General features: G+C 47.4%; 1 protein-coding gene across 3 annotated transcripts in view; it reads right to left on the bottom strand.

Annotated features, from left to right (window-relative positions):
• TEX14 (testis expressed 14, intercellular bridge forming factor) overlaps positions 1 to 26,744 on the bottom strand; it is a 62,304-nt gene that overhangs the window by 33,663 nt on the left and 1,897 nt on the right. For 2 of the 3 annotated variants that reach the window (XM_081171946.1, XM_081171947.1), the window contains 10 exons: positions 25,778 to 25,911; positions 10,948 to 11,062; positions 10,020 to 10,185; positions 8,976 to 9,112; positions 8,233 to 8,302; positions 6,687 to 6,817; positions 5,871 to 5,984; positions 2,902 to 3,025; positions 2,080 to 2,258; positions 857 to 1,008 (listed from right to left, as the gene is read on the bottom strand). In XM_081171946.1, the coding sequence (XP_081028072.1) occupies positions 857 to 1,008; positions 2,080 to 2,258; positions 2,902 to 3,025; positions 5,871 to 5,984; positions 6,687 to 6,817; positions 8,233 to 8,302; positions 8,976 to 9,112; positions 10,020 to 10,185; positions 10,948 to 11,062; positions 25,778 to 25,907 (1,318 nt within the window). In that variant the 5' untranslated portion in view covers positions 25,908 to 25,911. Of the gene's footprint in view, positions 1 to 856; positions 1,009 to 2,079; positions 2,259 to 2,901; positions 3,026 to 5,870; positions 5,985 to 6,686; positions 6,818 to 8,232; positions 8,303 to 8,975; positions 9,113 to 10,019; positions 10,186 to 10,947; positions 11,063 to 25,777; positions 25,912 to 26,434; positions 26,677 to 26,744 lie in introns of those variants that run through there. The other variant, XM_081171945.1, reaches the window with a different exon arrangement.

Here is a 26,744-nt window from a genome sequence, read left to right as displayed (position 1 = left end):
AAGACACACAGACCACATGCATGCTCTGGTGTGGTGAAGGGGAGGAGCCTGCCTTATGGCAGAGGGCACATCAAGAAATACACAATTAAAATTAAAACAGAATCAGAATTGTAGAGTTGGAAGGGACCTTCAGGATCATCTAGTAGTAGTAGAATTTCGGCAACAGCCTTGAAGGGGAGGCTGGGGCCAATCAACTTGATGAAGACGGGAGGAGAGACTATTCCAAACAAGGTGCAGCAGCCAAGAAATGGGAATGGGGCAGGTCGAGAGCTTCAAAAAGCGAACACACCAACTACAGTTGTAAAAGGGCAGCCAAAATGATCACGGGTGGAGCATTTGGGACTTCTCACTTTAGAGTAAGAGGCGACACAACAGAAGTTTATAAAATTCTGCAAGGCATGGAGGATGCGAATAGAGAGGAGGTTTTCTCCCTCTCATAATGCCAGAACTTGTGTTCATCCAATGAATGTTGGAAGATTCAGGACAAATAAAAGGAAGCCCGTCTAGCGGATTGTTAAAACTATGGAATTCACTTCCGCAAGAGGCAGTTACAGCCCCCAACTTGGATGGCTTTAAAAGACGGGACAAATTCAGGGGAGGATAAAGCTATCAGTGGCTAGTAGCCACAATGGCTGGGCTCTGCCTCCACGGTCAGAGGCAGGGATGCTTCTCAATAGCAGATGCTGGGAACCACAGGAGGGGAGAGCGCGCTTGGGCTTGGGCCTGGCCTGCGAATTTCACATAGGTATCTGTCTGGCCGCTGTGAGAACAGGGTGCTGGACTAGATGAGCCACTGGCACGATCCAGCAGGTTCTTACCTTGGTGAGGCTTAGCATCCCTCCCTCCATTTCTGTACCTGTTAGAGCCTCCTGCATCACTGCGCAGAAGCTGTAGATGTCAGACTTGGTGGTCGCAGTCCTCTGGAGGATTACTTCTGGAGCGCACCATTTGTACAACTGGGAAGGGATGGGCAGCCGCGTCAGGTCGCTGTGCTCTCCCCCATCCTTGCTACCAAAGACAGGAAACCAAGAGGCCATCAGAACATGTGGCAAGGGGGAGAACATACATCCCAGAGATGCTCAGCATTATTTTAAAGCTGGATAACACGTGAAGGGTGGCGCTGTGGGTTAAACCACAGAGCCTAGGACTTGCCGATCAGAAGGTCTACGGCGTGTAGACTATTAACAACGAAACTGCAAAAAGGAAGATATATCAAGAAGCCCGTAACCGGGAGGGAAGGAGGTCTATATGTGTACATATGGGTGATATCAACAAGATGATGTAACTAAAGGATTGTAATGGAAATTTATATTATTTTACTTTGTTTATTTAAGTTTGTTTTTGATTATGGTTTGTCTAATTAAAATCAATAAAAAAGAAATGGGGGAAAAAAGAAGGTTGGCGGTTCGAATCCCCGCGATGGGGTGAGCTCCTGTTGCTCGGTCCCAGTTCCTGCCAACCTAGAAGTTCAAAAGCACGTCAAAGTGCAAGTAGATAAATAGGTACTGATCCGGCGGGAAGGTAAACAACATTTCCGTGTGCTGCTCTGCTTCGCCAGAAGCGGCTTAGTCCTGCTGGCAACATGACCCGGAAGCTGTACGCCGGCTCCCTCGGCCAATAAAGCGAGATGAGCGCCGCAACCCCAGAGTCGGCCACGACTGGACCTAATGATCAGGGGTCCCTTTACCTTTAACACGTGAAAATGGGTGGTGGTGGGGAGACAGTAGCTGCAAGAGAGCTCTCAAAGACCCACTTGTTTATGTGGGACATTATTGCAGTCAATCAACACTTATGCTTTGCCAAATGGGCACATGAAAGGGCTGAGGCTCACAGAGCTTTCCTGTAAAATTTGCTAGAGAGAACTCAGTGAAATCATTTCGTCTGCCTTGGCAGGAAGCGTGTAACACTACATACTTCCTTCGTGCCTGGGCGGCCTCCTTTTTTCATCATGCTTCCAAGCTGACCACGCATGCACGTCCGACCTCTGCAGCTCAGACACCATTTCCAAACTTACATTTTGCACTTTTATTAGTTGCTCAAGTAATATGGGAAGAATAGGGGAAAGTAGGGCGCCCTTACCTCTCGATCATGTACTCCAGGTTGGTAAGCTTGGCTTCCCCGGCCAAAACCACCACCACAGCATAGGAGCTGACCGTGCGGTGGATGAAGCCGTGCGAGTGCAGGAACCTCAGGCCATCGTTCACCTGGAGCAAGAGGTGCACGAGGGTCTCCATGTGCACAATGGGGAACTCCGAACGCTGCCGAGGGAAAGAGGAAAGAAACCAGCTCTTAGCTGGAGCGTTTGCTCTTCCCAGGAACCTCCAGAAAAGCATTTAAAACAGGGCAGGTACCCTCCCACACGATACAATTAAAGCAGTCAACATATGATGTGGGTGTTTAGCTTACTGTCTGGTAATCATTCTGCTTTAGAACTGTTTGAGATCAGAGGAGATGATCACAGCCCGGTTCACATGTAATGCCAAGCCATGGTTTATTCAACGATGGTTCATTAAACCATGGTTTCTCCAACTGTCCAAACCCTGCCCAGCAGCTTAACCTGAAGTCATGATTTGCTGTCTTTGGCTTGTTTTAACTGTGGCTCAGCACTATGTGCAAAGCCAACACCCCTTTTACTCCGTCTAACCTACCACATGATGCAGGACAAAATGGATCAATCCCTCTTAGCCATGAAGCTTGCCAGGTGGCTCTCTTAGCTATGAAGTTCAATGACTTAGTCACACTCTCTCAGTGTAACCTACTTCACGGGGTTGTTATGAGGATAAAGTTTGGCAGGGGCCAGAAGAACCTGATTTGTCACTCTGAGCTCCTTGGGAGGAAAGCACTGGGGGCGGGTAGAACAAATATATTAATTCTGCCAAGAAACAAAAACGGTCACTTTACCCTCTCATGAAGGATGCTGTAAAGGGAGCCAAAAGTAACCCTCTCAAACACTAATCGCGTTTTCTCCAAGTCGCTGGATAAACAGACAGCCATCAGCTGCAACAAATGAGGATGGCGGAGCTGGCTGCAGAAGGAGATATGAAAACCCAACAGTGTGAAGGGAAATTGGATTACGAAGGAAGTGCATTTCCAGGCTTACTGATCTTATCCCGTCAGAACAGCTCACTCTGCCTTTCCTAACCAACTTAAAGCACCAGAACCAACAAAAAAGCAACAACAGAACATGCTGGGAGCAAAGGCCAAAAGAGGGTGGAAGCTAACATGGATCAGGCCATCAGCATGGCACTTATCCCGTCAGAACAGCTCACTCTGCCTTTCCTAACCAACTTAAAGCACCAGAACCAACAAAAAAGCAACAACAGAACATGCTGGGAGCAAAGGCCAAAAGAGGGTGGAAGCTAACATGGATCAGGCCATCAGCATGGCACCAGAAAATACAACTGATCTTTCAAGGGATGCTCTGCTGGGTATTGCTGCGTGCAACCCATCGCCGAGTGTTGAGAGGCTCTGGGGTGCATGCGCTTATCCGTATTTCCGTTTCCTTGGAATGACGGTTAACAAAAGACTGTGGTGCCTTTAAGACATGTGGCTTTATTTACACATACCGTATTTTTCGCCCTATAAGACGCACTTTTTCCCCTCCAAAAATGAAGGGGAAATGTGTGTGCGTCTTATGGGGCGAATGCAGGCTCCTTGGCTTCAGAAATAGCAACACGAAGCCTCCGAAGCCTGCGCTCCAGAGGCTTCGCGTTGCTTCTGCTGAAGCCAGGAGAGTCTGCTCTTTGAGGCTGGCGGTGGGGGAAAGCAGCGCTTTCCCCATCGCCAGCCCCAGAGGATGGGGGGCAGCGGGAAGGTGCGCGACGCCTTCCTGCTACTCTCCAACCCGGCTTGGAGGCTAGCGGTGGGGGAAAGCAGTCTTTTCCCCAAGGAGGGAGAAGGGACTGACTGGCGGAGCCCGTCCCTTTTCGCTCCTGTGGGCTTTTGTGGCAGATGGGGGAATTCCCCCACCTCCCGTAAAAGGAGGCAAAAGCTGTGTGCTCTTTAAAGGGGCTGCGCGACTTTGCTGGCTTTTCTAGGAGGTGGAGGAATTCCCCCACCTCGCAGAAAAGCCCGCAAGAGCCGTGCAGCCTTTAAAGAGCGCGCAGCTCTTGGGGGCTTTTCCCCAAGGAGGGAGAAAGGACTGACTGGCCGTTTCAGTCCCTTCTCCCTCCTGGTCGAAAAGCCCACAGGAGTCGCGCGCGGCTCCTGTGGGCTTTTGCGGGAGGAGGGGGAATTCCACCACCTCCCGCAAAAGCAGGAAGGTGGTCTTGGAGTAGCGCACAGGCTGCGTGCAGCCTGTCCGCTGCTCCCAGAGCTGTGGGGGGGGGGGGAATTATATTTTTTCCTTGATTTCCCCCCCTGGAAACTAGGTGCGTCCTATGGGTCGGTGTGTCCTATAGGGTGAAAAATACGGTACATATAATCAGAGGATAAGATGGAAGGTCTCACAGCACTGATGCCCGAAAGATCTTGCCTCCCCATCAGGTTTTCCAGGGAAGCCCCAAGCCACCACTTTGGGTCCAGCATAGAGCAATGGATGTCTTTGTCTCTCCAGCATCAGCCAAAGCTCACTCATAAAACTCTGGCTATTGTTCTTCTATACAGGGGTCAGCAAACTTTTTCAGCAGGGGGCCCGGTCCACTGTCCCTCAGACCTTGTGGGGGGCCGGACTATATTGGGGGGGGGGGAATGAACGAATTCCCATGCCCCACAAATAACCCAGAGATGCATTTTACATAAAAGGACACATTCTACTCATGTAAAAACACGCTGATACCCGGACCGTCTGTGGGCCGGATTTAGAAGGCAATTAGGCCGGATCCAGCCCCCGGGCCTTAGTTTGCCTACCCATGTTCTATAAGGTGAAGTCTGCTTCCACTAGGTGGTGGGGGGTTGCGCACACACACACACACACACACACACACATTTGTCTCTATGGCAACAAGGCAGCCCCTTTTTAATGTAAATGGCAGGACTGAACTGGCAGGCCAAAGCCACTCCCTTAGCGAAGGAACTGATCTGGCTGGTTTCTCCTAATAGATTCTACCTCCCTGACACAGAATCACAGCTTTGAAAGGGACTCATGGGTTTCATCCAGACTGACCTCCCCCCACAAAAAAAACCCTATAACACTGTAATCAGCGAAGAGACTGAGGAGGAAGAGAGAAACAAGTACAGTGGTGCCTCGCAAGACGAAATTAATTCGTTCCGCAAGTTTTTTCTTCTTGCGAGTTTTTCGTCTTGCGAAGCACGGTTTCCCATAGGAATGCATTGAAAATCAATCAATGTGTTCCTATGGAGACCGTCCAGGGACAGAGGGGAAGCGCCACGCGCCTTCCCCTCTGTCCCCTCTTTTGAAGCAAGGGGTGGAGGGGAGAAGATCGCTTCTCCCCCTTGAAGCCCCTTGGTTCAAAAGGGGTCCGGGGACAGCGGGGAAGACGCGCTGCGCTTCCCCGCTATCCCTGGAACTTGTGGGGCAAGCTTCGTTTTGCGAAGCAAGCCCATGGGGAAATGCGTCTTGCGAAGCGCCTAAGAAAATGAAAAACTCCTTCGTCTAGCGAGTTTTTCGTCTTCCGAGGCGTTCGTCTTGCGGGGCACCACTGTAGATTATTTTCCCCAAGGCAAATAGCCACAATACAGATTCCCTCTTTGTTGTTCAACCAAAACAAGGTTACCAGAATAGCTCTAGGGCTTTTCCTCCTTCCTGCTCAGCACCCAAATTGCATGGGCACCTTTTACGTATTTGCAAGAAGCGCAAGTTGGCATCGCTGCTGAGACGCTGTTCCCCCTCCAATCTGAACATCAGTAGAGGAAGGAGCCACAATCGTGATTCAGGCTTTCCCCGCCAAAGCTGCAAGAGGCGGCCGTACCTACTGTACTCCTGTTCCGCGAGAAGCAGGTCGGATAGGCGCAGCTTGCTGCAGTGCTGGTGGGGTTTCATGTTCAGCTCCTTCACTGTGACTCTGCTTCCACCCCACATCAAACTGCAAGAGTGGGGAAGGGAGGGGAGAGATGCCAGGTGTGACTTTCTGGACTTTTTTCTTTGGCAGTATTGCAGTTTTCAATACTCTGTTGAACGCATACTCTATCACAGGAGGTGGACAGAAGGGTAGCTCCCAAAGGAAGATCGCCAGTGGTGGTGTAGCAGGCACTGTGCAAGTGGGAGGCCAGGGTTCAAATCCAGGCAGGTCAAATGCTGACAAGTGTTTTCACCTGGTTTTTAGTTTACTTTTATTTTAATTATTTCTAATGCCTTATTTAAGTGGTGACGATATCGTTGTTTTATTCTTTTTGTAAACAACTTTTGAAACAGAGGGAACCAAAAGCAAGCACCCTTCAAGTTTTTGGCACTCAAAAAAGAAAATTCCACAGCTTGCAACTCTTTAAATCTAAGCGTGTGTCTTTTTGCAGTAGGCTCCGACTAGTGAATCCTGGGGGTTCTACTCCCAAAAAAAAGTAGAACAACACAAGTCTAAATGGGCAAAAGAAAGCACCACTGATATGAAACTGCGCTGTTAAACCTGTTCTTAATAATATTTAAGTGATTTTGACTGCAGTTTCTCGTCTGGATGCGTATTGCTTTGGGACTTCATCTTGGGTCAGAAGCGATGTATACATTTAACAAGCCTACACCTAGCCTACTTGGTTACGAAGCCCAACTCCCCCTTGCAAAAGCATCAACCCACTTGGTCATAGTCATGTACGGCCCAGCTGGAAAGGAGAAGGTTGGTTCATCATCAGCCTGGACCACTTCCTTATCCGAAATGATGGGGAGCGATGCCAGGTAGCCCAGCTGACGGCTGCCTGTGAGGTAAACCTGACAAGAGAAATAATAATTGTAACAATTGCTCTTTGTTTTCATTTTTCTCCACAACATTCATAATTCTGCAAATCTCTTCCTTATGTTCACTTTTGTAAGCAAAGAAAATGAAAAAGAAGCCTTTTTTTTACAAAGAAAGATGCTTTGTAAAGAAAGCGTAGCTTTCCCCTGGCCCTTAATAGTATTATAAATACCTGTCCTTGCGATGATTTCACCTTCTCTATTGACAGCGAATTTTTATTGGATAATGCTATGTTTTATTGTCATGTAAACCACTTTGGTGTTCCTTTTTCATAAAAGCAGTGCAGAAATGTTTTCTTACATTTAAAAGACACCCACCCACCAATCCTTTTGCTATTGCTCGAGGACACACGTTTTCCAATCAAGGTCCACATTCTCTTCCAGGAAACCTCCTTGGGGCCAGTCAGGCTCAAGGCAAAAAGGTGCAGAGCAACAAATGTTGAAATTTACCTTGACTAGTTTGTACACAGATTCAAGCACCCATATCCATTCTCAATTAAGGCAAGTGAGAGACATTTCAAGGATTCCAGGACATATCTCGGTGTCAGGAGAACATCAGCAATAAAGCACATAGTGTTAAGTTAACACTTTATTAGAAGACGCTGCTAAATAGTGCCAGGCCTAGTGAGCACTGCAACTCTTCCTCGTTGGTCTGGCCCCAAGGAGGCAGTTGTGAGAACTGAAGGTCCCCGCCCTCCCACAGCTCCCTAAGTCTACTCCTCTGCCTGGTCCTTCCCAAGTAATCTGAGATGAAGAAGTCTTGTCTGTCTTTGATCTGCCCTCTTCCTATCTCTTCTGGTCCTGGGAGACCAGGGGGCAGGGGAGCTGGTCACAGCAGGAGGGGGAGACCCCCCTGGCTTCTCCAGAAGCCTGCCTCCACTCTTGCCTCTTCGCTCCCCTCCTCTCCTCTCCGCCCTCTGCTTCTGCCTCTAATTCTGGACTTCTCTCTGCCACAGGCTCTCGTGGCTCACTAACCCTGTTACCTCTTCAGCTTCCAACATCTCCTCCTCCCACTCCCTCTTCTGCCTTCTGACCGCTCGTCATCCCAGGCTCTGGGCCTTTGCCCCAGCCCTGACACCCAGCCAGGCAAAAGCACCTGAAGAAGGCGCAGAGCAGGACAGACAAGAGGGCAGGAGAATATCAAGGGCCAAACAGAAAGACCCAGAGGGCTGCATTTGGCCCCTGGGCTCAAGGCTTTCCACTGGCCAGATTCTGCTCTTTCACCACCAGAAGCAACACCCTGCGCTAAAGACTTGCATAACAGGGATATACTTTTTGAATTCCCAACAAAAAATTCACCAGCTGTTCCCAATTCATTCTTCTAGATACAACCTTGGCTCAAGGGGAACAGGGAGATCCTGTTGCATCCTGGACCCTTCCACCATATTTACCTTCCCAAAGCCAAAGCTGTAAATGTTTTGGGGGGCACTGTTCCCGCGTCTCAGAATCTTGTCAGCCGTCCTGAAGGACAAAAAAATAAAGAAAGGTGAAAAGGGGTGTCTCTTGAAGTAGCTGAGGCTGAGAGGCAGCAACCGACCCGAAGTCACCCAGTGGGCTTCATGGCTGAGCTGGAATTTGAACCCTGGTCTTCCAGGTCCTTGTCCAACACTCTAACCACTGTGCCACACTAGCTCTCATATAACCATAAGATCAAAGAATTGTACACTTGGAAGGGACCAAAAGGGTCATCCAGTCCAACCCCCTGCAATGCAGAAATTTTTTGCCCAATGAGGGGCTCAAACCCATAACCCTGAGATTCAGAGTCTCTAGACACTTCCTACAAAGCATCTGAAAGGAATTTCACAACACAATAAAAAGACTGCATGTACTGGGCACAATTTCAAAGCCAGCACAGATACAAATGGAGATTTGTTGCTAATACCCAATGACAGATTTCGGATTTTATTTGCTTCTGATCTGGGCTTCCTTTTTGCTTTTATGTGTGCAGTTCTGCTTTTTCACCACATGAGGGAGAAAGAATGATGTCGCAGCCATTCTCTGCGGAGGAACCAAGCACACTTCCCAAGTGTTTACAAGCCTCTATTAAAAATAAACGTTTGGTGTGCGGGGAAAGGAAGAGAAGAGGGAGAAACGATTTCACTCCACCATCACTGTCACAGCTGGAGGCACTCACCCTTGCTTGATGCCCACAAACTTGGAGGGGCTAGAGACCAAAGCTCTGGGAGAGTCCACCTTCCGCAGCAAGTCTATGGAGTAGTTCTGCACAATCGCCTGCATGTGGGATGTACATCGCTGGATGAACTCGAGCATCTGCAAAACAGAAGAGGAGGAGAAGGAGAAGCCGCTGCTGCCGCCAGGGATGGTTGGTGGCAGCAAAGACTCCTGCGTTTGAGCGCAAACCTTGAAAGCAACCAGGGATGGAAGGGAGAAAGTGCCTTATAGAATTGAAGAGTTGGAAGGGATCCTGAGGATCATCTAGTCCAGCGGTTCTCAACCTGGGGGTCCCCAGATGTTGTTGGACTACAACTCCCACCATCCCTGAGCTCTGGCCTTGCTAGCTCGGGGTGATGGGAGTTGTAGTTCAACAATATCTGGGGACCCACAGGTTGAGAAAGGCTGATCTAGTCCAAGCCCCGGCAATGCAGATGTCCATTACGGTGATTGAACCTGCAACTTTGGCGTTATCAGCACTTGCTCTAACCAACTGAGCTATCCAGAGGTGCCAAACATCAGTCTGGGCAGACTTGCAGTGGCTCTCCATGATTTTGGACGGGATCTCTCCCAGTCCTACCTGGAGATGCCAAGGATTGAACACGAGACCTTCTGACTGAAAAGCAGGTGCTTTATTCCACTGAGCCATGACCCTTGTCATAGAAACAAATAAACAGTTCTGGATAAAAGCATTTGGGCTGGGAGTGTTGCAAGGTCAGGGATGGGGAGCCTGAAGCCATGTAAACGTTGCTGGGACTCCAATTCCTACCATCCCCTGCAACTTACAGGGCCAACAGTTGGGGATGCTGAGAACTGGAGCCCAGCAATAACTGATGGGGGGGCCCCACAGGCACCCCCACACATGATCAAAAAAAGCAACACTGCCTGCTGCCTGCAGGAAATGGAAGGCTGACTCTGCTTGGAGGAGGCATTTGTGGAGCTTTGTGCACACAGGTGCAAGCTTCTGGGATAAGCAAGAGGCGAAAGGCCCTAGCCGCCCACACACCTGAGCGCTGCTCTCCTTCCCAGCTGTCACAGCCCAGCTCTGCGGGTTCCTCCCGTTCCTGTCATGGACTCGCAGGTCTCCACCCGCATCCAGCAGTTTGCTGAGGATTGACTGGTTGCCTGAGAAAGCTGCGGCATGGACCGGAGTGCTCCCATCGTGACAGCGGCTGAGAAAACAAGGAACACAAGAGCACTTAGAAGACCTGATCGGAGGGCCCCCAAAGACCTCAATAAGCAATTCCTTGGACTAGGTGGACTCTGGGCTTAAAAGCAAAATGCAGAAATGCTTACATCAAGGCTGATTAACATCTTACGGCCTTTTAAATGTGTTTCGGGGTAGGGGTATTGTTTCGCTTCATTTTTGTTCCCGTTTTTATCTCGCATTTTTATGCTGTGAACTGTCTTGTGATCTTCGGATGAAGGGCGGTATACAAATTTAATAAATAATAAAATAATAGCTACACTTGTGCCAAGGGTAATCCAAATCCTGCTCAAATAAAAATAGGATTCTGCAAGATGAGTGAGTTATGCAAACGAAGTAAAATAGTATTGCAGGTTTTCTGGGACCTCACAGATACTGTCAATGAGCTGGCGCTCTCCAGATAGTTTTGACCACAACTCCCCTCAACTCTGACCACGGGTCATGCTGGTGGGGGCTGATGCGAGTTGTAGCCTGGCTGGGGAAGGCCATTCATTGCAAGGCATTTCCCACACACTTTCCAGCTTAGTTTTGCAGCCCTGGGGTCTCAATGCCTGTTTTTAAAAGGGAATGGGGGAAAAACACCTATCATTATCAGAAAACACGCTTTTTTGCTTTTTCTCCATTTCTGCAGATCTACATGTAGAGGAGAACCCACACACCTCTGGATTTTTTTAAAACCCAGAAAGTTGTCTCCCTATAACAACAAAAATGTAGCTTTTGTACTTACTGATTGGGATCCGAACCATAATCCAAAAGAACGTTGACAACTTTCCCAATACCAAGCAAGGCAGCAGTGAATAGGGGAGTCTGCCCCAATGAGTTAATCGAGTCAGCACTGATTCCTACAAAAATAAGAATGGGGGGCGGGGAGAGAGAATTACTGCCATCCTAGTTCCACTTCCCCGGGGCAAATTTTCCCTAAGTGTGTGAGGTCCCACAAAAGCTGCCCTTCCCCATCTCCAACCCTCTGCAATGAATCAGCAAGAGGCACACCATTAAGGGCAGATCACAAATTAAGCTACAGTCATGGGAAAAAGAAAAAGCACTCTCCTTAATTTCTCTATAAAAAAATTCCTTCCAGTAGCACCTTAAAGACCAACTAAGTTAGTTCTTGGTATGAGCTTTCGTGTGCATGCACACTTCTTCAGATACACTGAAACAGTAGTTGCCAGATCCTTTATCTGACTATCTCCCATTCCCACCACCCTTCTGAGTAATACCCCTCCCCACCTTCTCACTATATAGAAGGATCTGGCAACTACTGTTTCAGTGTATCTGAAGAAGTGTGCATGCACACGAAAGCTCATACCAAGAACTAACTTAGTTGGTCTTTAAGGTGCTACTGGAAGGAATTTTTTTATTTTGACTATGGCAGACCAACACGGCTACCTATCTGTAACTTAATTTCTCTGATTTTACATATGAAGACATAATAACAATCATCTGTTCCTTAGCAGGTCTTAAAATGAGGTAAATACAACCTCAGATGAAGAACAATACATGACATATTACACCTTGTCATGATTTATTTAACACCGGGCACCTTTCTCACGTATCTTTAGACGCCATACAATAACATTCCTCTTCTCCGAGGCCTTTGGGTAACTAAAGAAGTTATGGTCTTTTAAACTGTGGGGGCAATATTGTTTTCTTTGTTAATCTACTATGTTAGCATGTTTGTTTGTTAATATTGTTTGTATTTTTACATCATAAACCTCCCTGTGATCTTCAGATGAAGGACAATATAGAAATTTAATAAATAATAATGCTAATGCTAAGTCTAACAGGCTCATCTCTGAAACGATTAATATTTGTTCAAAGCAGCCATCCTTTGCTCCATGAAATTCCATGGGCGTCTTTCTAAGAATCTATGCACAGAATCAGGACATTTTCATTTCATACCCACTTACAAAATATGCATGCCCATGACCATTTTGAAAGTGTTTTTAACCAATAATTTCATTCATTTATTACTTTTTGTAAACAGATTTGAGGTGGTTATTTTAAAATCAAATTATGCAATAAATTATGCAGAAAAACTAATATGAATGGCTTTATTAGAATTTTAACCAGATTGCCACATGCACTAACCCAAACTTCTTCAGAAAGGGCAAAATAGGCATTTAACCAACAATGGAGAAATTGCAAGGTTAACCAATATTAGACGGATGTATCTTTGATACAAAATAATGCCAAACAAACATATAAAGCAAAAGGAAACAACACTCTATTAAGAATAAAAAAAACTTTAAAATATGAATCCTCTTTAAAAAGGACCAAATATTTAAGAGCTAACATTTAACCATTTAAAAAAAGGCGCAAACCACTCAGTCTGTGTTCTCTCCCTCCAACCTCCTCAATAAAAAGGAGGCGGAACGGTCATCAATAGCAGGCAGCAGCTGCAAAATGCAACACTGCCTGCTCGCTTCGCGCTCAGAAGAGAACACTTTAACTCCTCCTCGTGGTTTTCGCGGCCAATCACTTTCGAGTACACTTCTCTAGTTACAAACTATAGAAATGATCCCTGAAAGTATAGTCTTAACTAAACTATACTCGGCTCCAGAGCCTGGTTGCCTCGACCCACTCTATCAGTCACTGCGACCGATTTCTAACCCATCGAAAACATGCGCGACTTTTGATTCTTAAGACAGGAAACGAGCGAATTCAAGCCCCCTCGGGATAATTTAAAAGAAATGCTTTTATAAGTTGGTATTTGGCCAGGTATCGGCGGTGGACCAGAATCCCTCTCGCTTTCTATCTGCATACGGGACCCAAGCGGCCAATCACAGTCGGGCTCGAGTCTCCTCTAACCATGGCAGCCTGCAGTTCGCTTACTGGCTCTTCAAACCCAGGCGGCTACCTAGAGGAGGCGGTCCCTCATGACGTCACTCTCCCTGGCTCAGGCAGCTTAACTGTGTCACCGCCGGACAGCCCGCGGGGGTGGATGGAGTCCTAGTCTTCGCCGCCCCAGCAAGCCCTGCTCTTGAGTAAAACACGCAAATGATCGTGTTGCAAAGAGACTCCGCAGGGAAGCAACTGATCCCTGACTCAACTTTCTCGTCAAACACTTAATGGAGAGATCCTATATACTACAAACTTACTTTCGAAGAAAGTCCTGCAGTCCTTATCAGGATACATATAGCATTCTAGAGTCTTCAAATAAGTTCACAATGGCGTAAATCGTTACAACAGCCCCTGCCCTACAGGTAGAACAGCAATTTTACCCGCTCCACTCTGGCAAACTGGAGCGGCTGAGCGCAGCCACAGTTCCGTGGGAATCACCACTTATGGTTCAGGGCAATGTCTTGACACCCCCCACCCCACCCCAAGACTCTTAGACTGGCCCTGCTGGGTCACATCAAAGGCCTATGTAGAGTCCAGCAGTTTTCCACCAGAAGCCAACCAGATTCAATATAGAAATAAAATGTCTTCTGGACCACCTTACTGTTGTATGGAGTTCCACTGCTCTTGAGTAATTTTTTTTTAAGTGCACTATCAATGCTAGGACTGAGGTACTATGCACATTTAATCTGGGAATAAATTCAAGTAAACCAAAGGGGATTTATTTCTAAATTATCACACGCGTCAAATGAATAATAATAATAATAATAATAATTTCTTATTTGTACCCCGCCCATCTGGCTGGGTTTCCCCAGCCACTCTGGGCGGCTTCCACAGAAACCAAAAAACACTAAAATATCATACATTAAAAGCTTCCCTGAATAGGGCCGCCTTAAGATGCCTAAGCACACATGATCTCATTGCACTGCTACTATCCAGCTGTATGCTTGACCTGTTACTAACATCCACTGACTTTTAATGTGACTTCAAACTTCAAAAAGGAAGTAATTCTACATTACTGTACTTCTTTCTAAAAAAAGAAAAAAAGAAATGCAGATTGTGTCACATACAAAACCACCTATTTAATAATAATAATAATAATAATAATTTTTTATTTATACCCCGCCCTCCCCAGCCAAGGCCGGGCTCAGAGCGGCTTACAAGCAATAATAAAAACAAGATGAGTGATTACAACTTAAAAACAAAAATAAAATACAACATTAAAATAATGGAACATTAAAATATTAAAATGGAGCCTCATTGCAGGAGAAGGAAAAGAAAAAAGAAAAAGGGGGCGGAGGGAATCAAATTGGCTCCAATCCAAAGGCCAGGCGGAACAACTCTGTCTTACAGGCCCTGCGGAAAGAGATCAGATCCTGCAGGGCCCTGGTCTCATGAGACAGAGCGTTCCACCAGGCCGGAGCCAGCGTTGAAAAGGCCCTGGCTCTGGTTGAAGCCAATCTAACTTCCTTAGGGCCTGGGACCACTAGGGTGTTGTTATTTATGGACCTTGAGGCTCTCCGTGGGGCATACCAGGCGAGGCGGTCCCGTAGGTACGAGGGTCCTAGGCCGTGAAGGGCTTTAAAGGTCAAAAGCAGCACCTTAAATCTGACCCTGTACTCCACCGGGAGCCAGTGCAGCTTGAAAAGCACTGGATGAATATGCTCCCATGGCAGAGACGCTGTGAGGAGCCTCGCTGCAGCATTCTGTACCCGCTGGAGTTTCTGGGACAGCTTCAAGGGCAGCCCCGCGTAGAGCGAGTTACAGTTGTCAAGCCTGGAGATGACTGTCGCATGGATCACTGTGGCCAGGTCGGGGCGGGAAAGGTAAGGGACCAACTGCTTGATGCGGCGAAGGTGGAAAAATGTCGCCTTGGCTGTTGCTGTGACTTGCGCCTCCATGGAAAGGGAGGCGTCAAGGATTACACCCAAACTCTTAACGGAAGGCAATGGCACTAATTGGGCCCCCGCAAGAGAAGGGAGTTGGTCCCTCATCCCCATGCTATCCCGACCTAGCCATAGGACCTCTGTCTTCGAAGGATTTAGTTTCAATCGGCTCCCACGAAACCATCCAGCCACAGCTTCCAAGCATCTGGTCAGTGTGTAAGGGGCCGAGTTGGTGTGGCCATCCATCAGTAGATAGAGCTGAGTGTCATCAGCATATTGATGACAGCCCAGCCCAAAGCTCCGGATAATCTGGGCAAGGGGGCGCATAAAGATGTTAAAAAGCATTGGGGAGAGAATTGCGCCCTGCGGCACTCCACACACCAAGGAGTGGCGTGACGACATTTCCCTCCCTAGTGCCACCCTCTGTCCCCGACCAGAGATAAAAGAGCACAACCAGTTACGGGCTATGCCCTGTATCCCCACGTCTGCAAGGCGATGGTCCAGAAGATCATGATCGACCATGTCAAAGGCTGCTGACAAATCTAAAAGGATCAGCAGTCCTGACCCGCCTCGATCCAGTTGTCTACGGATATCATCTGTTAGGGCAACCAGAGCCGTCTCCGTCCCAAAACCAGGACGGAAACCGGACTGAAATGGATCTAATGCCGATGTTTCCTCCAGAAACCTACCAAGCTGTTCAGCAACCGCTCTCTCAATTACCTTACCCAGGTATGGAAGATTTGAAACTGGGCGGTAATTGGATAGGTCTAAGGGATCTAATGAAGCTTTCTTTAAGAGTGGACGCACCACTGCTTCCTTCAGTTCCCCTGGGAATGTCCCCGTGTCAAGGGACAAATTGATAATTTCAACCAGGGGGGTCCGCGCAACATCTGGACACTCCCTAATCAGCCAAGACGGGCACGGATCAAGGAGGCAGGTGGTGGGCCTACCAACTTGGAGGAATCTATCCACATCAGTAGGGAGTATCCGATCGAAATGGTCCAACACTGGACCTGAAGTCAGTCGAGGGGCCTCCAGTTCAGTCACTGTATCTAAATTGGCAGGGAGGTCACGGCGGAGCAACAGGACTTTCTCCGCAAAAAAGCTCGCGAATGCCTCACAGCTGTGGGTCGAATTTGTGCTTAAATTTGGTTGTCCTCCTAAGGACGTTATTGACCTAATTATTCTAAAAAGTTGTGCCGGGCGAGAGCTAGCGGATGCAATAGAAGCTGCAAAGTAAGATTTCTTAGCAGCTTTCATAGCCATCTCATAGGCTTTCATAAGCGTCCTATAAGATGTTCTTGAGGCTCCGTCACGAGTCCGTCGCCATACTCGCTCTAGCCGTCTGAGATCCCGCTTCATTTTCCGGAGCTCCTCAGTAAACCAAGGGGCCCGGTTTCGACGGGGTCGCAGAGGGCGCTTAGGCGCGATCTCATCAATGGCTGCCAAGAGCCGGTTATTCCAGTCCTCAACAAGGTCATCTAATGAGTCGCCAGGAGGAGCAGGGTTCCGCAAGGCTTGTCGGAATCTATCAGGATCCATCAGTTTTCGCGGACGAGCCCAAATAGGCTCGCCACCCGAGCCGGGGAGGAGCGGGAAGTCAATATTGGCTTTTAAAGCGTAGTGATCAGACCATGGCACTTTCACAGCGGGGAGCATGATCACATCTATGCCAGCCCCAAAGATCAGATCCAGGGTGTGGCCTGCTTGATGAGTGGGGCCCAAAACAAACTGGGAGAGCCCTAGTGTTGCCATGGAAGTCACTAGGTCTAGAGCCTGTGAGGAGGGAGCGGCATCGGCATGGACGTTGAAGTCTCCCAAAACCAGTAGGTTTGGGAACTCCAAGGCCCAGCCCGCCACCACCTCCAGCAGATCTGACAGGGTGGCTGCAGATGTGCTGGGTGGTCGGTACACCAGCCAGACAGCCAAGCTCTCCTTGGTGCCCCACACGAGACCAACACATTCAATGCCGGAGATTGCCGGTGATGGCAGAGCTCTGAAAAAGCAATCCTCCCGGAATAACAACGCTACTCCTCCCCCCCCGACCTACAGTCCGCGATTGATGGAGGACAGAGAAACCTGGGGGTGTTATCTCATGTAGGGAGACTACTTCGCCTTCCCGTACCCAGGTCTCCGTCACGCAAGCCAGGTCAATCCCCTGCGAGACAAAAAAGTCACGCATGGTGGCAGTTTTGTTGCCTATGGACCTGGCATTGCACAGCACCAATGACGGAGGTGTGTAATCCTTGTTCTCCCTACCCTCATCCCTTGGGATGGGGCGTAGACTGGAAGGGGTTCGAGGATCACTGCATCTCGAAACCCTTCGCCGATAGAGATATCTAGCCCTACCGCCATTCCTCCCTAGCCCTTCAATTGTGGAAATCCTAGATCCCATACTAGCCTCCCCAATAGATGGGTAACATCCCCTCAATAACAAGTCATCCTTGGGCCAGGACTCCTGGGTCAAAATGGTATGGGAAAGAGGTGGAGGTCTGATAGGGTAAGTATCCCTAGAAGATAAAACCCAACCAACCGCACCCCAAGCGGGGGGGGACAGTCCCATGGTGTTTCATTAACTGTCAATCCCCCTCTCCCTCCTGGGTTAATTGGAGGATTGTTGGTTCTATCTGTGGCTGTGGAAGTATTAATGAGGTATGTGTTATAAAATGTGGATCACTGGCCAACAAAGAGCCAGATTCGAATTCGGAAGATCTGTCCATCCTGTCTCGCCAGGAGTACAGTAGAGAAGGCTGATCATTCTGATAAGTTTTTGGAACATTAGGCAAAGGTCCAGATGTAGAGTTGGTGCTGGATATCTCCAGATTGTCAGCAACATAGAATTCTTTAGGTGTTGTTGCCATAGAAATGTCGGAGGTGCCAAATTCCTCATCTAATTTGGTGTCGTTTGAAAAGGGAACAGGGAGTTGCACTGATGTCTTTCTATGGGATAAAGAGCTATTGGACGTCTTTAAATATTGTGCTCTAGGCTCTACTGTCCTTATATTTTGGGTAGAAATCTCAGTCTTTATACTCATTAGCCTCTTCTTCAGGTCTTGTAATTCTAGGCTTATAGAGTTCTTTTCTTCCTTCGGGCAATTAGTATTTCTAGTGTTGAGCTTGGTTTCCTTTATCCGCATTAGCTTTGACTCTATGCAAGGGACCAATTGCCTCCTTGTTTCGTCTTTAAATACCCTCACTGGGCGGAGAGAGTGGGACCACCATAGAGTATCCTTTATCTCCATGAGTCGAGATGGGAGGGTTGATGACCTAAAGGTCATAAATAGGCGCATGGTGTTTCTCAAGGTAGGCAGGAAGTGGAAATTTTCTAGATCTACATTTCGGTAATGGTAATTCAAGAGCTGAGACAAGGACATAGTAATTTGTCTGCGGTTCATCCACCTATGAGTGTATCGGTGAATCTCAAGCATTATCTGGTTCGTTTGCAAGACTTGACAGGACCTCACTTCATCCATAGTTTGAGTTGGTGAGTTGTTAACAGAGTCATTTCTTATCATCCCTTGGGCATTTAAAGGGGAGGAACAAGTATCCAATTGTTTCTCAATGTTAACTATTCTGGTGAGGATTTCATCCAGTCTTTGGAGAACCAGAACCATAGTATCTGCAGACAACATGCAAATCTCTTGGTAGGGGTGCGTATCCCGAATTGGTTGAAAGCAGGCTCCTCTGCCTTCTAGAGGCATGGGTGGGTCAGCGTTAGGAGTGGGAGGAATCCCTCCTGCTCCTGCTCTTGCCCTCTTGGACGGATTAGCTTTCTCTGGGAGGAGGAGGGTCGGGTCATTGAGATCCTCCTTAAGGGGGGGTGAGGTTCCCCCAACGTTGTTACTCACTGTTTGTTCTATTTGCTCCAATTTCTCGGTTTCCTCAACCCGCTCTGAGCCAGGGCAGATGGCGTTGGCTCTCTGCCGATTCTTTGTTTTAGAGGAATTGTGAGTCTCAATAATGGTCTTCTGGCTCTTTGCACCTCGTTTTCTCCTTCCAGCAGGCATTCTCAATAAGGAAGTAGGAACACCTGTTCCCTGTCTTGAAAGCCTTTTCCACCTTGCCTAGGAAGGTGAGACCCTACTGCAGCTACGAAAGCGAAGGTTGCTGAACAGACTCTTGGGCTGGGGAGTTTTGTTGTTGGAAGGAGATCTGGTGCTGTTGGTTTTTTATGTGTTTTTGTTTAAGGTTTTTTGTGATATATGTGAAAATTGTTCAGTTTGGATGTGTATTTTTTAAAAAAATGTTTTATCATTTATAACTACTTTTGTTATGTTGTAGTTATGTTCCTTTTTCACGTAAGACACCTTGAGCATGATTTGAAGTGTGGAAAGGCAGCATACGAATTATGTATATTTGTACGTATGTAAAATCTATTTTTAAAACATTTTCGAATCAAATAAGCAGTCTCTGCTTTGCCCTTTTAGCCTCTGAACAAGTAAGGAGAATGGGTCATTGAAAGCAGGGAAAAGCAGCTGTATAAACACAACACCACCCACTTGCTTCACACTCAGAAAGGAACAGTTTGATTCCTTGTGCTTAACAAGACCCGGCTACATTTGATTATGGTTCCTACATGTGAACACAGTTATCTGCAAGAATAGCATGGGAGTGCGGGAGAACACTGCTTCCCACACACCCAGCCCAGATGGGGCACATTGATTTTGTAATATAGGGTGGCAGTTTCACTAAACAGATCTTTCTTCAACAAACTGTATTGGAAGGCCTCAAATTAAGGGTATTCCTGGGTACTTAGAAGACTCAGGACTGCCTTAGCTGACCTGACGGGTTCTGGATACTTTAGACCAGAGGTGTTCAACCTTTTTGAGTCCACAGCTCCCTGGACCAACTACCTTCTTTCTGTGGCAATCCTGAGGAGCTCAGGAGCCCAGTTATGTCACCCCTTGCTTGCAGAGCTGGCAGCCTCTCATCCTTTTTTGAACACCCCCATTTTGTGGAGTGCTCCCTCAGCCTCCTGTCCTCTCCCCTCTCCTTGGGAGTCCTCCGTGCAGCTGCTGCCGCCACCGCCCCTGATCTCTGAGCTACCCCACCCACCCCCCGCCATCACTCCAAAAACAGGTGAATCCCAGGGGCACACTTTGCCTGTGGAGCTTATAGTCAGGGCTGCTGCAATAAGCAGCTGTGCAAGCCTTTAGGAGGCAGAGATGCCAAAGGACATCAGAGGAGGGAGGAGAAAGAGGAACAGAGACTAGTGTTGGCCACAGCACCCCTGACCATCATTCAATGTACCCCAGGGTGCCACGGCACACTAGTTGAAAACCAAAACCACTGTTTAGACCACAACTCCCATGAGCTCCAGGCCACACTCTGAACTGACCTCAAACCCCGAGCTTCAAAACACTATTTGCAGTGACAAAAGCATATCATGCTAAATTATTTCAAAACCACACAACCTACACTATACATTCAGAGCTACCATGCCAGTTTTCTGTTAACATTTTGGATTCGAAAATACACTAAGTTTCTACTCATTCTCTCTTGAGCCAGCTAATAAATGCAGAATGTATCTTTCATTTTTATATTCATAAGACTAAAGACTGGTAGAATGCAGGGAAGATAGATATGTGAAAAAATGAAAAAAGTACAAATTAAAATCTTGAAGGCAGAAAAAAATTTGCATTAGACTGTATAAACCCAAATTAAAAAATAAGGATGTGGGGGGAAATCCGTCTATTTTTTAACCATTTTTTAAAAAGGCACGAACCACTCAGTCTGTGTTCTCTCCCTCCAACCCCCTTAATAAAAAGGAGGCGGAACGGTCATCAATAGCAGACAACAGCTGCAAAATGCTACACTGCCTACTCGCTTCGCGCTCAGAAGAGAACACTTTGACTCCTCCTCGTGGTTTTCGCGGCCTATCACTTTCGAGTACACTTCTCTAGTTACAAACTATAGAAATGATCCCTGAAAGTATAGTCTTAACTCGGCACTCCGCGCTTCAAAGGCCAGGCGGCGGCTCTCCGCTTCCCAGCTCACGGTAGCGCAACAGCCTCCGCTCGGTTCCTTCCCCCTCCCCGCCCGCGTCCCCGACCCTCTACCCCAAATGTTGCACCCGGAGGCGGCAAGGCTGCTATTCCTGCCCACGTCCGCCGCTGTGGCTCCATTCCGGGCGAAATTACCGAGTTTCAATTATATTCCCAGCAAAACCGCTTGGAAGCAGGACGCGGGGCCACGCCTCCTATTTTGCATAGTCCCCGCCCCTCAAAATAGGCCACGCGTTTTCGTCTCTCCTTAAGCCTCGATCAAAGGAAGATTTATTATTCTACTTCGTAATTTACGTTATTTACTATTGCTGCTTTTATATACGGTAATGTAGGAATGCCATAGAGGAAGAGAAAGCAAGTCCACATCTTTCCCTTACTCCTACAACCTCAAGGGGAAAATGGTATCAGGAATCAGGTACACTTTTTGTTTTTACATAGAGATATTTATCTACAGCTGCTCTCTATATCCTATACACACTTGCCAAGGAATAAGTATCATTACAGAGGTATTCCTCCTCAGTACTGTATGCATATTGCAGAATTGCAGCGTGCAAGGGCTTCTCACACGCTTAGCAAACTGGAAGTGTTCCTATTGTCACCAGGATTTTTGTTGGGGTTGGGGGAAGGCTTTTGTTAGGGCAGGGCAGAACCTCAGATCTGTATTGATATGTACTGATTTAGGGGGAGCAGCTGCCCCCCCCAGCTACACCTGTGATCTTACCACCTAGTAAGCATGCTTTGTGTCACTCACAACAAGTAGTAAATACTGTAACAAGATTTCCTTCTAAAAGGTACATCTAGAGTGCAAACAAACATATGCATGTTTTCCTCAGAATTAAGTCCAACTGTGTTTAAGAGGATTTTCTTCCCCTGCACAGGATCCCAGCCTTAATCAGTTATCCTGTTTCAAAACCTGTCGCATCCACAAGCTCGGCAAGCATGGAAGGGATTGATCCCCCACACTTATTTTACCACAGTGCATTTAGAAATAGGTAGCCCCTACACATGAAGGGTGCATTTTGCTACCATAGCTAATGGGAAAAAAAGGTAAAGGACCCCTGACAGTTCAGTCCAGTGGCGAACGACTCTGGGGTTGTGGCACTCATCTTGCTTTACTGGTCGAGGGAGTTGATGTTTGTCCACAGAGTTTTTCCGGGTCATGTGGCCAGCATGACTAAGCTGCTTCTGGCAAAACCAGAGGAGTGCACGGAAATATCGTTTATGCTGTTTACCTTCCCGGCAGAGTGGTACCTATTTATCTACAGTGGTACCTCAGGTTACATACGCTTCAGGTTACATACACTTCAGGTTACAGACTCCGCTAACCCAGAAATAGTGCTTCAGGTTAAGAACTTTGTTTCAGGATGAGAACAAAAATCGTGCTCCGGCGGCGCAGCAGCAGCAGCAGGAGGCCCCATTAGCTAAAGTGGTGCTTCAGGTTAAGAACAGTTTCAGGTTAAGTACAGACCTCCAGAACGAATTAGGTACTTAACCCGAGGTACCACTGTACTTGCACTTTGACGGATTTTAACCGCCGACCTTCTGTTTGGCAAGCCCAAGAGGCTCTGTGGTTTAGACCACAGCGCCACCTGCATCCCCATAGCTAATGTACTCACAGCTAAATATAACCTGTGGAACTTGTTTCCACAGGAGGTGGTGACTGCCACCAGCTTGGATTGGCTTGAAGGTAAAATTGGACCAATTCATGGGGTGGGAGGACTAAGGCTATCAATGGCTACTAGCCATGACGACTCCGCTTTGCCTCCCGTTGCTCGAAACTACAAGAGGGAGTGTGCTTGTGCTCAAGTCCTGCTGTAAAACTAGGGTGCTGGATTAGATGGGCCATTGGCCTGATCCAGCAGGCTCCTCTTACATTCTGTTAGTTGCTAACAGATATACTGTCATCCTGTGCATTTGTATAATGTTCCTTGACTTTGATATTTGAACCAGAAAGTGGGGGGACAGAACAGAGTTTTATCTCTGTTTGTGGTTATGTATTGAATTGGATGTTATCTGTAAGCTTCATTGAGTTCCTGTCGGGGGTGGGGTATAACAACAACAAGAACAACCAGGAAGACAAAGCTTCATATCCCCACTCAGCTATGAAGACAGTCACTTATTTCCCAGCCAAACCTACCTTACAGGGTTGAATGTAAAGATAAAATAGGGGAAAGGGATAAACAAAGGTTGGATATAAACGTAATATATGAAAATATTTTAAACTTCCTGGGTAGATGAATGCAAAAGAGTGTCATCATCAACAAAGGATCCGGGATTTATGGATGTGCGCTCTAGAAGAGATCTCTCCCCTAAACAAAGCCCTCTGTATTTGTAACCTAGGCTGAAAGCTGATGAGAAATTGGGATAAAATTACGTGCAGAACCTTTTCTAAGGATATGCAAATTGAGATGGTTGTATCAGTACAGTATTGCTATTTGTGAATATAATTAGAATTTTAAAGAGATTACTTTGTGTGCTATCCCAGTAGTCTTCACTCAGAAAGGACAATATCCAAATACTGTACCCATCCAGCAAACAATGGAGGAATTAACCTGGGTCCTTTTGCAAGCAAAGCAAAATGCTTGCTCTGCCACTAAGCTCCTACCCCCCCCCCCCAGAAATGTGTATTACAGTAGATTTATATTTGCTGGACCAACACTAGCAGAATGTAGAAACAAGATAATAAATATAGCCTATAAATAGAAAAATGGGGGGCGGGAGAGAAACCCTCCTGTACTATAAAATAAGCAAGTTTTAAAACACAAACAAAAACTTAGGTCTATCTTTCTACCATTTTTAAAAAAGGCACGAACCACTCAGTCTGTGTTCTCTCCCTCCAACCTCCTTAATAAAAAGGAGGCGGAACGGTCATCAATAGCAGGCAGCAGCTGCAAAATGCAACACTGCCTGCTCGCTTCGCGCTCAGAAGAGAACACTTTGACTCCTCCTCGTGGTTTTCGCGGCCTATCACTTTCGAGTACACTTCTCTAGTTACAAACTATAGAAATGATCCCTGAAAGTATAGTCTTAACTCGACACTCCGCGCTTCAAAGGCCAGGCGGCCGCTCTCCGCTTCTCAAGTCACGGTAGCTCAACAGCCTCCGCTCGGTTCCTTCCCCCTCCCCGCCCGCGTCCCCGACCCTCTACCCCAAATGTTGCACCCGGATGCGGCAAGGCTGCTATTCCTGCCCACGTCCGCCGCTGTGGCTCCATTCCAGGCGAAATTACCGAGTTTCAATTATATTCCCAGCAAAACCCCTTGGAAGCAGGACGCGGGGCCACGCCTCCTATTTTGCATATCTCCCGCCCCCTGTGACACCCAACCATGCTTGCAGTTCTTCAAACCCTTGGCGTAAAGGTTATTCCACTTTGCAATATCCTCAGTATACTACCTACATTTTTTGAGGCAGGCTGCCCCTCCAAAGGAAGACTTCCTTTTGCAATTACAGCTAATGATTCTCTATGTATTCCTATAACCCATTATCTAGGCATTCCTATAAACAATCCACCTAGGACAAACCTTAATTTCATTACAAAGCACCATAGAGAAAGGGAAAATGCAGTAAGATTTAAAAGAAGTAGTGCTGTTATAGATCAATGCAAAGTGAGAGGCAGCACAATTGGTGTCTTTTTCACACCTCACCCCGAGCCCTCACCCTAATCAGGCTGAAGGAGCACAGAGGGAGTTACTATGTTGTTTATTTTCATACATAATAAATAGTATTTTCCTACCCCTGGGGGGGATTCCAATTATTTAAAAGCTGGAAACCAGATCCATGCAGTCTCATCAGTGCTGTCTCATCAGTGGTGCAACTGCGACATTTAATTTAGCCTCTTATCCAGGGGTCAGCAAACTTTTTCAGCAGGGGGCCAGTCCACTGTCCCTCAATTTTTAAATTCTTTTGGAAGGATTCTTTTAAAGACTTTCTTAGATCATATAACTTTTTTTGAAAACTTGATTCTTTTAAGGGGGTTTTTAAGAAGAGTCTTTTTAACCATCTTTTTAAAGAACTGTTTTAATTTATTTTTACTATGGCAGACCAACACTACCTACCTGAAGCCACCTTGAGACACTGTCAGGGGGAAATGCAATGAATAAATAAATAAATAAATAAATAAATAAATAAATAAATAACGATAATAGTGTACTACGACACTTAAAGGTAAAGGGACCCCTGACCATTAGGTCCAGTCGTGGCCGACTGGGGTTGCGGCGCTCATCTGGCTTTATTGGCCGAGGGAGCCGGCGTACAGCTTCCGGGTCATGTGGCCAGCATGACTAAGCCGCTTCTGGCGAACCAGAGCAGCGCACGGAAACATCGTTTACCTTCCCGCCGGAGCGGTACCTATTTATCTACTTGCACTTTGATGTGCTTTTGAACTGCTAGGTTGGCAGGAGCTGGGACTGAGCAACAGGAGCTCACCCCGTTGCGGGGATTCGAACCGCCGACCTTCTGATCGGCAAGTCCTAGGCTCTGTGGTTTAACCCACAGTGCCGCCCACATCCCTACTACGACGCTTAGAATCATAGAATTGTCGAGTTGAAAGGGTCCATGAGGGTCATCTAGTCCAACCCCCTGCAATGAAGGAATATTTTGCCCAACATGGGGCCCGAACCCACTACCATGAGATCAAAAGCCTCATGCTTAACATGTGGTAAAGCAGGGCTGGTCTTTTTGCGGGGTAGCAGGGGCTCCCCCCTAATTCTGCTGAAACGGGGGGGGGCTGCTTCTGTTCACTCTCCAGAGTTGGGGGGGTGAAGTTCTGCCCACAAAGTCCTACTCCGAAGGATACCTCTGCCCCCACCTCCAACACCAGCCCTTACCTTTTTTCAGAAGTTTCTTCACTTTCACGTGATTGCCTTGCTTCACATATTCGTGCAAACGAGCTTCAAGAGATTCGCTCTTCAAGGTCCCCAGTTTCACTGGACAGGGGATAGGGAGTAAATGGGCCATTGTCCTTGGTCCCCACAAAAAAAGAAAGATAGTTCAGGAGAGGTTTTATTTGAGGGGGGGTCCTCCACTAACATTATCCCATCCAAACACACAGACACGTTCTTTTTAAGTCTGCAAATCTACTGTCCTGCTCGGAATAAAGGCTCAGCGACCTCAACCGGGCGCAAACTCGCACGTGTGCGCCCCACTCCAAGACTCACTTCGAATCCCGCGTTACATCTACGCTCCTGGCTAAAGAGTAAATTCGGATTGCATCCATTTTACGTATTATCACATTCATTACCCGTCCTAGGTCAGGTTGCCAGAATTTAAAATTCAGAATTAACAAGTTAAAAAAACAGAGCACAGCCGCCAGGAATAGCGTGGGCCCCGAAGGTGTCGATGGCCTGGGTAAAGGGGTGAGTTTTCCCCGCATTTAATAGGGGATTTTTATTTTTATTTTGGTGCGGGGGCACAATCCACTCTTCCAAATCACCTTCACGCACACAGCCACCCTCAAGTATGCTTTTTAATAAAGCATGACATGCCACTGATTTCCGTGGAACAAAGCAAATGCGTGTAGGATTGCAGCAAGGGCTGCTATTTCCGCGCTTTTGGATGTGGATGCAAGCATGCCCCGCAAATGATCCAAAGTCCCGCCACTTTTTCCCTTTTCCTCATTTTGTCTGCGTCTCTCACTCGGGCCTCACTCCTAATATCTCTCCCGACAAGATCCAAGCTACTGCTGCCCCCCCCCCCCCGCCACTCCTCTCTTGCTATAACTACACCTGCCTCCCCCTGCTAAATTATCCTTTCCCGCCCCTGAACAGGTCTCCTTTCTCGGTCCCAGACCGTGAA

The sequence above is a fragment of the Podarcis bocagei genome (genome assembly GCF_964188305.1).
Source record: "Podarcis bocagei genome assembly, chromosome: 15".
Classification (NCBI taxonomy): domain Eukaryota; kingdom Metazoa; phylum Chordata; class Lepidosauria; order Squamata; family Lacertidae; genus Podarcis; species Podarcis bocagei.
Note: the sequence above shows the minus strand (reverse complement) of the source record. Positions and strands in the feature narration are given on the sequence as shown.